Source organism: Spermophilus citellus (genome assembly GCF_964194105.1).
Source record: "Spermophilus citellus genome assembly, chromosome: 3".
NCBI classification, from domain to species: Eukaryota; Metazoa; Chordata; class Mammalia; order Rodentia; family Sciuridae; genus Spermophilus; species Spermophilus citellus.
The window spans coordinates 41,975,053-41,988,477 of record NC_138184.1 but is presented as its reverse complement, the minus strand read 5'-3'; the positions used below and the strand labels follow the sequence as shown (position 1 = coordinate 41,988,477).

General features: G+C 38.6%; 1 protein-coding gene across 1 annotated transcript in view; it reads left to right on the top strand.

Annotated features, from left to right (window-relative positions):
- KCNH8 (potassium voltage-gated channel subfamily H member 8) overlaps window positions 1-10,356 on the top strand; it is a gene marked incomplete at both ends in the record, with an annotated part of 338,632 nt that extends 328,276 nt beyond the window's left edge. Inside the window, one exon of the mRNA XM_081287390.1 lies at window positions 9,646-10,356. Coding sequence (XP_081143516.1) covers window positions 9,646-10,356 — 711 coding nt within the window. The remainder of the gene's footprint in view (window positions 1-9,645) is intronic.
- Window positions 10,357-13,425: the final 3,069 nt, after the last annotated feature.

The following is a 13,425-nucleotide window of genomic DNA, read 5'->3' as shown; positions in this document are numbered from 1 at the left end:
AAGATGAAGTAGCATGTAAAATATATAAGATGCTTAAGAAAATGTTAAAGACTTTATAGCCAGCACAAATTGACCATCAAGAAGCAAACTTTTACCAGCGTGCAAGAATTCAGGGAATATTGTTCCCACAAGCATTTCCAAAAGAGTAAGAACAAGATTTCCTAAACCAAAATGACTTGAAAGACATTGTCATAAGTATAAGATCATTTGCCTTGAATATGTCCTCCTTTATGGGACCAAGTCTAAATGGGAGTTCAAGGGAAGAGAGCATAAGTTGTCAAGGGCCAAATATTCTGATAATATATAGCAGAACCCTTTTTAAAAAAGTCAGAGAGAATATACCAAAATATTTTAACTATGTTCTGTAATCATAATTTGTTATGATTTCCTACTATTAATATACTGAGATTTTTTTGTATATATAATAGGGACTAAAGCAAATGAATCACTAGGGGATATTCTAATTCCATCATCTTCTATACCTCAATAACCAGAATTCACATTGTGGAAGAAAGAAGACACAAATGAAATATAGACACATTATGAGCCAAGGCAGTATCATATACATGCCTGTATCTCCATGTTCCTTCAACAGAAAGGGGTAAAAATTAATGAACAATCAAATAACTAAATATTTCTAGTGCCTAGCCTATGGTTTTAAAAGAAGCCTACACTCTTTGGGTGAATGGCCATCTCCTTTTCTGGGGCGTGAAATATATACATGATGAGTCTGGGACACCTCAGTATTCCAGACGGCAAGAAAACTGTCACAAACCCTATGACCGTGATGTTGTAAGAATTCAGGAGCTACTACAAAGAGTCTCCCACTTGAATAATTTAGGATTAAGGAAGAATGAGAATACCATAGACTAAAGCACATAAAATATGCTGTGTTTTATGAATTTGTCATAATTTTTTAAAAAAAACAACTAATTGGTCAATTTTTTGAGAATTGGACAGGGAACCTATTTTATTTACAACTGTTTTTTATGAAGGGGGGGGGGGAGTCAAGCATTTTTTTTCTCCTTCCTTTCCTTGTATTAACTGGGGAAGCCAGATAACCTATGAGGAAAAACCATCTTTTTATACTATTAGTTCAGCTACATGAAATTACCAAATTAGATAGAATTAGAATATCCCACTTAGCAGTTCCTAATGAATTAATGGATCAAGGGAATGCCCATCACTGCCTGCTAACAAAACAGTAAGAAAGGCAACCGAATCTATGTGCTTCCTAAAAGAACTCAACTCCACCTATGGACTTGCCAAAGGAATTGAAAAAGAAGCCGGTCAAACTAAACTTCAATCTTCAAAGACAGTACATGGGGAGTTAACCAAAGGACCTAGTACCAGGAGAATCGGGAAGTAGATTGCACAGTATTCATTGAACTCACAGAAGCAGAGAATAGAGCAGTGGTTTCCAAGTCCTGGAGAAGGGTGAAGATTGAGGAGGTGTTATCAAAGGATACAAAGTTTCAGTTAAACAGGACAAACTCAGGAGATGCATTGTACAATAGGATGATTATAATTAATAACAAGTGCATTGTATATTGAAAATTCCTGAGAGAAGATTTTAAATTTATTCACCACAAAAAATGAGAAATAATTGATATGTTAATTGGCTTAAAGTAATAATTCCATGATGTATACATATATTAAAACATCATTTTAAATGCAGTATATGTGGCTTTTGTCAATTAAAAAAATAAAAATTCAAAAATTCAGAAAAGGGAATAGGAACTAATGATCTCACCCTGCAGAACATGGTCCAGAAGTGTTGGCATTAATTGGAAGAAATGCAGAATCCCAGACCTCACCTCAAATTTACTGAATCTGAATATATATATTGTCAGTATTCCCCAGATGATTTCTATGTAAATTAAAGTTTGACAAATACTATCAAACATTCTGAAAGGAGACAGATTTGTTTGGTGTTTCTTGATAGCCGTGAGGATCTCCTAGACAGATAACAATTCAGATACTAATCAAACTTTGCCATAGAAACCAGAAAAACAGATGTGGAGAGCAGTCAAAGTGATAAATAATAGATTACCATAGTACAGCTGAAATAATAAAGTTTGGTCCAAAGGCCTGAGCTTGCAGAAATTCCAGGAAATGATTGAAGCAATCACTTTGAAGACTACAATTGGTCACTTTATATTGATAATACTAGACTTATCATTCTTCTATCATCATAATTTAAAAGCTTTCAGCTGCACCTGCAATAGTAAAACCCTGGGGACTATTCCTAAGTGACCTAGGACTAGATATTCCAACCTCCCAACATTCTAGTCTCTTCAGCTGTAGACAAAAATTTACAACTTTTGTTAGTAACGAGATTGAGATCCTCATTTGGAGGAAATGTATGCAAGTGCCAAGTTTGATTATTATTTTAGCTTACAGATAAAGACTGTCACTTGTGTTTGAATGCTTTGTGAAGCAAAAGACACAAGGATGAAATTATGCCGATCATCTTTTTTGTTTTGCCTGCTTCTGGAGTTTGATTGAACTTGTCTGAATCTCATGATAAATATGCAGCATAACAAAGGATTAAATGAAAGACCATTTAATTACCTGAATCAGAGCTTGTAAAAATGTATATGGGTTTGTAGCAGGATTGGTGTAATTAGCACCCCTGAATTTAGGAAAATTGTGTCTAGCAGGAAAATGTGTACACGTTTGGCAAAAATTGAGTGACAGGTCAAGAACTCTCCAAGCTAAGAAGATTATGTCAACAGATGCATTCCCATCTGCTCACTGGATGCATAAAAATGGAAATCACATTTTTTTCTCAGTCTACCAACTGAAGTTTCAGATATACTCAGATTCCATGGATCATACCATACTAATAGCCAAGACTGGCAAAGAGAAAACATACATATGAATAATTATTTTTATGTGAAACAAAAGGTATTGTAAAAGATTTGTTTTTCTGGTTCTCATCAGAAACCCATAATTAAGAACTCTGTTCCCAAAAGGTCCAATCTAAAGATACAGAACAATAAATCTGTGTTGGAACCAAGAAACACAATATAACTGAAAAAATGGCTCTGTATCATGTTTTGGGGAAAACAGGTTACCAGTACCACAGATGAATTCCTTAAGTCACGTAAAAACATAATGTTTTTAAATGTCCTGTTTAAGTGACTGGGACTTCCATGAGACACTGGCATCATATGAGACATTTTTACCTGATAGAGGTTTAGCGATCCTTACTTCTGCATACAGTGTTTTTAGGAGAGATTGGTGAAATTCGGTTGAAATAACAAAAAAACTCTATTAAGAAATTCACCATGCAGTTTTTACTATTCATCATAATATTTGTATATCAACTAAAATGTATTGAATACTTAATAGGTGGTAGTGTTTGTGCAGGGGCTTGAGCTACTATATAGAACATTACCTGCCCTCCCCACTCCAACCCCCACAATGATATTTATTTAGTTTTGATCAACACCAGAAAGCACATCCTCACATATCCTTTTTAGAGAATCCTCAGTCTATCTGACTGCAATTACTAAACTTGCATTGAAAATAGAAAATCTTTTGCAACATTTTTCAATGGCTCCAGTTAGTGCTGTCACTACTTGACACTACAAAGGTCCATGCATGACAATACTGAAAATTAAAGATTCTTCCAGTATTATTATGTAGAAGTGCTCATAGAAATGGATTATCTCCCATGCTGAGGCAGAGAAAGAGTTATATAGATGGCTGTAGTTTTCATTTTCTTTGGACTAAATATTTTCCATATTGGTATTCCTTCCCATGCAGAAATTCTCACCAAAGTTGAGTGACTATATTGCATTATCAAATATAACCTCCTGGAATTCCGACATGATACCAGTTATATGGGGACTAAAGTTTTTAACATCCATTATAAGATTTAATCCTCACAACAAAGCTCTTCTGGAAATAGGATGCAGAAGACTGTGAGAAGTAATATTACACCAGTGGAACTAATCCAACGTGAGAGGAGTGAACCGGATATTCTGGAAATGTAGGCAACAATCAATGACTATTTCTCAAACCAACAGAAGTTCCGATGAATCCTGGATGTGACAGAAATAGAAAATTTGGGGTAGTTAGTGATTTCCTTCTTAAGTGAATGAAAAGGTTCCAGTGGTGTATTTTCATGGCCATAGACAAGTCCATTGTAATATGGGTGTTTCTACTCTTGACAGGTGGTGGTGCTCATCAAAAGGCGGCTTTCCCTCTGGATATTTAGGGTAAAAATCATGAAATAAGCTTTAAAAATTGAAGGTGATATGAACACCCAAAGAAAATTTCAAAATGGCAGGCATTGCTTTCATTTTTGCATTGCCCTCAAACCTACTGAATACCTAATGATTATATGGCTGACACATCATCCTGGGAGAACAGTGAAGGGAAGAATCTTTAGATGCCTCAAAGTTTTGGATAGAAAATTGAGCCACTTGGAAGCACAGATGGTGTTTTCATCACTTCTTCTTCCTAACAGTTGGGACTTTGGAAAGGGTAGAAAAATCTTGCATGTGAACAATTGGCTATGCAGATGGTGATGGTGGACTGGTTTGGCCAACAGTTTAAATTCCATATCAATGGATTCTTACCCACAGAAGAATAAAGAGGAAGAGAGGAAGAAGAAAAGAAGAGAAAATGGAGTAAGAAGATATAACAATACTCAAGTAAGAGACGAAATGCGTATTATGTTTTCTTTATCCACTATCTAAGTAGAAATAATCCAAAGGCCACATCAAAAATAGTCATCCAGAGAGGCAACCAGGGATGCAAAAAGTTTGCCAACTTTCAATTGATAAATAAGTCTGAATAACTTAATTGAATTTACTTCTTGGCATTCACGATGTAGTTATGATGTTTAGGGATAATTAAATGGAGGAAATTTCCCAGAGAATTCAACTACCCATGAAAATCAAGTTTATGCTTGGACATTGACAAAACAGTAAGATTAGTGAAGTCTTGACCAATAGAGACCCATTGCTATAATTATAAAGGGAACACAGTAAGAGACATTCTTACAGTGGACATGTCACCTACTTTTAGAAACTTGGGGATATTCAAGACTTTACATTAGAAAAATTGTATGTAGAAACATTAACAGTCATATAAAAAACCTATTTTAATATAAAAATATAAAACAGGAATGAAGAGGGATAAATACACATCTTTTCATTACAATTTTGTACCAGGCAGCTTTCCCTCAGGATAGTTAGGGTAAAAAAATCATAAAATAAGATTTAAAAAAATTGCTGGGCGCAGTGGTGTGTGCCTGTAATCCCAGTGGCTTGGGAGGCTGGGGCAGGAAGATGGCGAGTTCAAAGCCAGCCTCAGCAAAAGTGAGATGCTAAGCAACTCAGAAAGACCCTGTTACTAAATAAAATATAGACTAGGCTGAGAATGTGGCTCAGTGGTCGAGTGCCCCTGAGTCCAATCCTCAAAACCAAATAAATAAGTAAATAAATAGTTGGAGGCATTTGCTTTATTTTTACACCCAAGATGTACCAAGTGTATGTTGTGTTCTAGGCATTGCTCTGAGTCCAGGAAGTACTGAGATAAATAACAGTTTGTACTCTGAAGGAAAGTGTAGCCTCCTTGGGAACAGTCTTGTGTGATGGGAGATGGAAGGGTCAAAAGTACTATGAGGACCAGTGAGAAAGGAAAACAAAAACGCTCTGATGAGAAAAATCAAGTATCAGAAGAAGTCTGTAGGGAGTGAAGAAACCAAAAAGTGAGAAAAGGCAGAGGGAAAGAATTCCCCAGTCCGAGGGAAAAGTATGCATCAGGCAGTGAGGGGTAACTTCACTGTGTTCAGTCTGATGGTGTGCCTGTGCACAGGGAGTGGGTGTGGGGGGTGGGGGGTGGGAGGGGACCAGGACATGGGGCCACTAAAAAATGGGAGGGGGGGCTTGTGAAAGAGTTTGTAGTTAACTGCTCAAAAAGAGACTGTATTTTCTATTATGAGTGGCAGAAACAGTTAAAGATTTAGGTTGTTTTTTGTTTTGTTTTGTTTTTTTGTTCCTTTTTAGGGTGTATTTGGACATAATATACATACATGGAGTACAATTTATTCTAATTAGGATCCCATTTAGATTATTGTTGAGATGAGTAGAAAAACTGGTTCATTTGATCAGAATGATTTATGTTTGCTTCTCTCTCTCTCTCTCTCTCTCTCTCTCTCTCTCTCTCTCTCTCTCTCTCTCTGGTCTTCTGGTTTTAAATTATCTTTATAAGACAAAATTGCCTTAACTGGACAGAGTCTTGTTTGCAGAGTATCCCCAACAACCTTTTTTAGCAATCGGAAGACTTCTTACCATGCTCAGAAAGCAAGATTCTTTGTTTCTACATTTGATTAGGAATAATGCCTTTCCTGTTTTAGGATGAATTCTGTTAGCGAGCTCAGCAGGAAGCTGCAAACAAAGGTTCAGTAAAAACCCGAATGCATTTTCCATGGTGTATGTTGTCACCTTCAGTGTCACCCTGGTCTCCACCTTCAGGAGATGCTGTCTCTCTTGGTGACAGCTGGCTTTGTCTTTATAAAGAGAGATCCCTTTCCTAAAAGGGATTAATTTCCTCATGTCACTTTAATAAGGTACAGGAGTATGTCCCTAGAGACACAATGACAGAAATCTTCCCTAATATAAATTGATCATTATGCTCTGGAGTTAAAGGAAGCTCTATTTCCTTGAGTTCTTTGCTCCTTTTAGTTCCAGCCAGGATAGTAATTTGTTTTCTGAAAAATGTTAATGCTTGTTTACCATTCCTGGAGCCAGTCAAGACCCTGGATACCCACTCAAAGTTCATGGCCTCAAAGTTTGTGGTAAAAGTAAGACATTACATGTCAAGAATGTGTTCTTGATCACATGGGAAAATATCTGTTTATTTTGAAAGCTAGGATAGAAGTTCATCAGAAATGTTTTTCATTCTGTGGTGAGTCTTGTTTTTGCATTCATATAATTTGTTATGAAAAGAATTTAATGTGTTTGATCACTCTCCCATTATTTTTAGAGATGATACAATTTACTTATTTGATGTTGAATTAACATTTAAACCACTTTTTTCCATGAGACTACCTCTTTGTGTCATTGTGCCCCTCATAGATTCTGACCACATTAGCAAAAATCTCTCAAGTCTTTCTTAAGCAATATTCCCTTTCCCATGTGATAATGATGTACTATAACAAAAGAAAACCAAGGACTGGGTTTATGGCTCAGTGGTAGAGCACTTGCCTAGCATGTGTGAGGCACTGGATTCAATTCTCAAAACTGCATCTAAGTAAATAAATAAAGGTCCATCAACAACTAAAAAAAATTTTTTTTTAAATGAGAGAGAACCAAATTTAAAGAGTGTGAATTCTGGAACAAAGACCATCATTCATGAAAGAAATGGCCTAAAAAAAATGTCATTTATCTCTTGGTCTTAGTGTTCCCATTCTACAGATTGGGAAATAAGAATGCCTACCTCAGTGCTAATGGTCAATCTACTCAGGAAGGCACACCTGAAACACATTGCATTATAAATTTACTCAGACATTTACTGAATCACATGATTGTTGATCTGTCTAAAATTCAAACCTGTTCTTCAAAGATTGTCTTTCTTTAATCCTCAAGGTTTTTTTGTTTTGTTTTGTTTTACACCATTTGGAAACATTTTTATTGGGAGCTGAGCTAACGGTGAGCTTCATAGAAATGAAGTTTGGGCCACCTAGAAGGAAGGATGGTCATACAATCCTTCAACCATCTCATTTAGTGGCAGGAGAGCTAACTACTTGACAGGGAACCTGTGAATGTCTGCAGAGCAAAGATCCTGTGATGCTGATTCAAGTGTGACCCATCTGCTTATTTATTTATGTATTTTTACTTAGAGACAGGGTCTCACTGTGTTGCCCAGGCTGGCCTCAAACTCCTGGGAACCAAGCCCTCCTCGTTCCTCACCCTCCCAAGGGGTTGGGACTCCAGAACTGATGAAACACAAATTCCAAAGCTCCCTGAACCTTCCTGAGACTCACTGTTCCACTTCTTAACTGTGAGGCTGAGAGGTAGCTTGTTGCCTGCAGAAGTTTTTAGATCTGCGGAAAAATTGGGCAGGTATTTGGTCAGGTTCCTCAAGTTCCATGGCCAGCAGCAGGGCAGAAATGTTTTGGCCTGTCGATTTCAGGGCAGGTGTTACCGGTCGGTGGGTTGCTTAAACTGTGAAAAACCTCCTTCTGGCTTTTTTTTTTTAATGCCTGCCTGAAGCAGTGCTACCTCCTGGTGGGCCTGCCAGGGAGAATTAGTTTCAGAATGCACTCTGAGGAAGTGGACTGAGTGAAGCTGCTGGGTGGATCAGGAACGTGTGCTTAAATGTTGAAGAAAATCTGCTGGAAGCAGCAGTCTGGGTTTTAGCATCATGGGGATTGGAGCTTCCCTTTCTTTGTCCTGATGGTCCTCAGCCAGGAGGCCCAGCTGCTTCTCTTGGAGCATTGTGGTTCATGACAGTAAAATCAAGTCATTAGAAAGTCCTTTACAAAGTGTAATGGCAACAAACACAAAATATTACATTGTGTTAGTGTTATGAATCTAACCGAAGATTAGAAAATATATGTGTGTGTCCTGCTTCCTGAAATGTAGATCTTCCTACAAACACTTTGAAAAAGCCAGATTTGAGTCCAGTTCAATCTGTCGGTGGTTTTCCTTGATTTAAAAACAAAACCCAACACCTAATGTACCTAATGTGGTTGTAGGAAAATGATTTCTGTCATGAATTTAATTATTGGTTTTAATGTATAAAATGAAAATAGATGAATATTCTTCAGTGATTCTTAAGTGTTTAGTGATCATGTCTCCTTTTGAGTTTCTTAAGAAATACTAAATGTCTTGCCTACAGAAGCATATAACACACAATTTGGGTTATAACTTCATGGGGTTCCCTGTTCATTGATCGATTCCAGGTCTCCAAGGTGCCCACAGTGCTTATCTTTCCATTGGAAGTTGTCACAAGCACAGCAGAACCCACTCTGCAGGTTTTTTAATTTCCTTCCAATTGTCATTTTGTAGCTTTTCTTTTTTTCTATAGGAACTCTCTCCCTAACAAACCTGGTGTGAGTTCTTGCTGACCACCACTGAAGACCCTTTGCCTCCGGAACCTCTGTTAGCGTGGATTACAAGAGGAAAATAGCAAGCTGCCATTCACTTGGTGTCCACACCACCACCACCAGGTGGTGCTCAGTGTGCTGAGTGCTTTACATACAATATCTGCCCCTCCACATTGTTTTGAAGCATCTGATGACTTCTGTGCCCCACTGTGCATCCCACTCTCTCAAAAAAAAAAAAAAAAGAAAGAAAGAAAGAAAAAAAAGTCACCATCAGTGTTTAAGAGATGCAAGTTCTACTTCTCTAATTTTTTCAAGAATTCCAGAATTGCTGATTAAGATTCCTAGATAATGTATGTTTCTCTAGGTTCCTTCAGAACAAGAATGGCCTTAGGTCATGATGTATGTTCATTCAGATGTTCAACCTTCTCATTCCCCACTCGGACTTGGTTGGACATGGAGTTGAAAAAGACTTTCACATCTTATTAAAAAAAAATCTCACTTCTCTGCCTCTTCTCTGAAATCTGCTCTAAAATCTACCTCTAACTATTGCCTTTTCGTTTGCTTTCTTCGCACAGGTAACAACGCTGACTCAGGAGGTCTCCCAGTTAGGTAAAGACATGAAGAATGTGATGCAACTTCTGGAAAACGTCCTGTTACCTCAGCAGCCGTCAGGGCTTTGCTCTCTGCATACCGCCTCTGTGTGTCCATCCAGGGAGAGCTTGCAGACCAGGATGAACTGGAGCATGCACCAGCCTTGCCTACACTTGCAAACAGGTGGAGCGGCTTATACCCAAGCACAACTTTGTCATGGGAATGTCACCTCTGATATTTGGAGTGTGGATCCCTCCTCTGTGGGGAGCAGCCCCCAGCGAACTGGAGTTCATGAGCAAAATCCAGCAGACAGTGACCGTTATCATTCTCCAAACCTCGATTATTCACCTGCCCACTACCAGGTTGTCCAAGAAGGTCATTTGCAATTTTTAAGGTGCATCTCTCCACATTCAGATACCACGCTAACCCCTTTGCAGTCTATTTCGGCTACTCTCTCTTCCTCTGTCTGCTCCTCCTCGGAAACATCTTTGCACCTGGTTCTCCCAAGCAGATCCAGATCGGAGGAGGGCAATTTCAGTCAGGGACCTGTTAGTTCCTTCAGTCTGGAAAACTTACCAGGCTCTTGGGACCAAGAAGGAATAGCATCAGCCTCTACCAAACCCTTGGAGAACTTTCCACTGGAAGTTGTCACAAGCACAGCGGAAGTGAAAGATAACAAAGCCATAAACGTATGATATCAGCACATGAGACGCAGCTGCCATTTTGAGACCCACCACTGCATGACAGCTTTAGTTTGCCTTTTCTGCCTATGGCAGGCAAAGTTGGGAATCCTGCAGATGAGTGCGTGAGGAGCCAGGGAAAGGCAGAGCCACCTCCATACTGTAGCAAATGATTTCTAGATCCTAGAAGCATAATACAAACATTTTTCTGTACAGGTATTAACTTCCTGGTCTGTTTGACAGACTTTGGTAAAAGTCCAAAGACCCCGAGGGTCTGAGCAGCTAGAAGTCCCAGACAAAGAATTTGTGGATTAGTTTTGTCCTAGGTGGCTTTTGTGAAGTGCAGCAAAGGTTTTTCCTGAGTGCCTGTTTGTCATTCCTGAACAATATCCATAGCGCTGTTGGCCTCGGGAGTGCACAGCTCCCGCTGATCTATTTTTCTTTTGGTGAAGGCAAAGGGACAATTATCACTGCATGTCATCTCCTAGACAATCAGTCAAATAGAGCTGGTGGCCAGTGGTTAGCTATTCGCACGTTATTTGCCATGTAAATGAAAACGTCTTTATTTATCAAAAAAAAAAGAAGCTATTTTTGTAACCTTGGTATGAAATATGTATTTAAACTATTTAAAATATTTATAAAGAAATGGATGTTTTCTTTTCATTTTGGTAAAAAAAAAAACAAGCTTGCTGTTTTAACAAGAAATGCACTACTGTTATGTATAGTAGATCAAAAATTATTTATTATTAAGAGGATGTAGCTTCAAGAGGAATCTCCCTTTTATCTGCATGCAATTTACAACAAATGTATCCTCATACCTCTGGGTTACAAAAGAAAAGTGAGACCATATTTTATTTACGAAATAAAAATGTAGACTGAGTGTCCACTCCATGAGCTTTGGCTTGGTGGTAGAGAGGGCTCCATCTAGTCTGCTGACTCATGATAATGCCCTGAGTTAAGGCAGCCCCCAAGCGCCAGCAGAAACACCTCTCCTCCAGGTGTCAGACTTTGTAATCAGGAACCCGAATTTGGTTTGCAGAATAGGAGATCACCATCTACATTGAGCCAGTTTGGGCTCAAAGTGAGGATAAAAGCCTTGAGTGTGTCCTTTCCCGATGGCTTTCTTTCCTGGGAGGCTGTGGTCTAGCAAACATTTCCAAATGAAGCCAAGACTTCCTAGCTATGACTGCTAAGAGTGATCCCAGCTTGCCTTGGGTCAATGCCGGACCTGTTTTCTTTAATGCTCCCAACAAAGCCCTATTTCTGCAGAGCATTTGTTGACAGTCCTAATTGGCTGGGGAAGAGAAAATTCCCAGAGATTACACAGCCAGCATCCTGTGTAGGTCTAGAACCCAGAATGCTCCCTACCTCTCACACCCACCTACTGCAGACTCAAATGCTGGACTTGGCAATGATTTAAACATTCACTTAAGTTGTATTTTATGTTTAAGAACATTTAAGGCTTGATCATCCCACACATTTATAAAAGACACATTGAGTTCTGGAGTCCTCCTGTTTTTATTTCCTGCCACAAAGAATAAACAGTCTGAGAATTGCATCATTAAAAACATCTAAACAAACCAAGATTTTTCTGATTCTCTGTGAGTCATGCACCCTAAACCTGGCAGAAATAAATCTTCTCTAAGAAAAATGACTTTGTAGTTCAGGAACCCAAATTTGGTCTGCAGAATAGGAGAGCACATTTTTTTTTAAGTCAGCTCACTCAAGACCTAATGCCTCGCTCGCACTCTCAACCCCCCAAATTCAGTCTCTCCTTAGATTAAAGCGAAAATTGAGGCAAATTCTAGTTTTCAAGTACTCATTCATATTCCCCCTTTTCCTCATCCTACCTATGTAATCATTTTAAGCACTATCCAAAAAGAGTTCACTGATGTTGGTTCATGAATATCCACCTGGCAAACTAGCACCATTATTACTGATACTGACAATGATGACTGGCATTCTGTTCTCTCAATCAACAGATATCTAGGAATTAATACAAGTTGTACTCTCTCATCTAGTCATCAAAAAGTGCTAACTGTTACTTAAGTTATTATTATTTCTATTTGACAATTAAAAAATTGGGACACTTTTTTTTTTTTTTAATTTGCCCAGTCACATTGTTCTAAATGATGATTCAATACCACAATGGCCACTCTAGATTTTGGACACACTCCTTTGTGTCCAAAATCATCCGCACTGCACCTCAAAACTTTGCTAGCAATTGATTTCTTTCCAGAATCGATGAGTAAAATATTTATTTGTTTTTTTTGTTGTTGTTGTTGTTGTTGTTGTTGTTTGGTTGGTTGGTTGGTACCTGGGATAGCACCCAGGGGCATTTAACCACTGAGCTACATCCCCAGCCCCTTTTTGCTGAGTTACCAACCTTTTTTTTTTTTTTTTAATTTAAAGAGAAAGGTTCTCACTGTATTGCTTACAGCCTTGCTAAGTGACTCAGGCTGGCTCTAAACTCACAATCCTGTTTTTAAGTAGGCAAATGAATGGGATGGATTAGTTCAGCTCTGAAAATCTGGGGAAGGCTCCGTGAATAGCTGGAAACATGCCAGTGTGCTTTCACCAGTCACCTTCTCTGCCTCTACTCCTAAGCTTTCGAACCAGCTGCCTGACCTTCAGGGCATTGCGGGGGGACAAGAAGGAAGGGTGGGCAGGAGGAGGCAAGGTTCCCACTGACCACCCACAGGAGGGCCCTCCTCACCTGAGTCCACCTCACTTTATTCTTTTCTGGTCCCTTTCCTCCTCATCAGTCTGACAAACGGGACTCTCACATCCAAGAACTCAGAATGCTACGATTTTGTTTTATCTTGGTTATGCATGTTGTGACATTATTGTAGGACAAGAGGATCTGAGGTGTCCCTAGATGTTAGATTTTCTAAGCATTGTTGCTGTTTAAATAGCAGAAGCACTCATCTTCTCATCAGGGATGCATTTTCAGATTTCCTCACCTACCCTTTGCAGAAAGAGCAAAACTGGGATCCGAAGGGAATAGAAGCAATTATTTTCTTTTTTCTTTTTTTAAAAATACTTATTTTTTAGTTTTAGGTGGACACAACATCTTTATTTTAT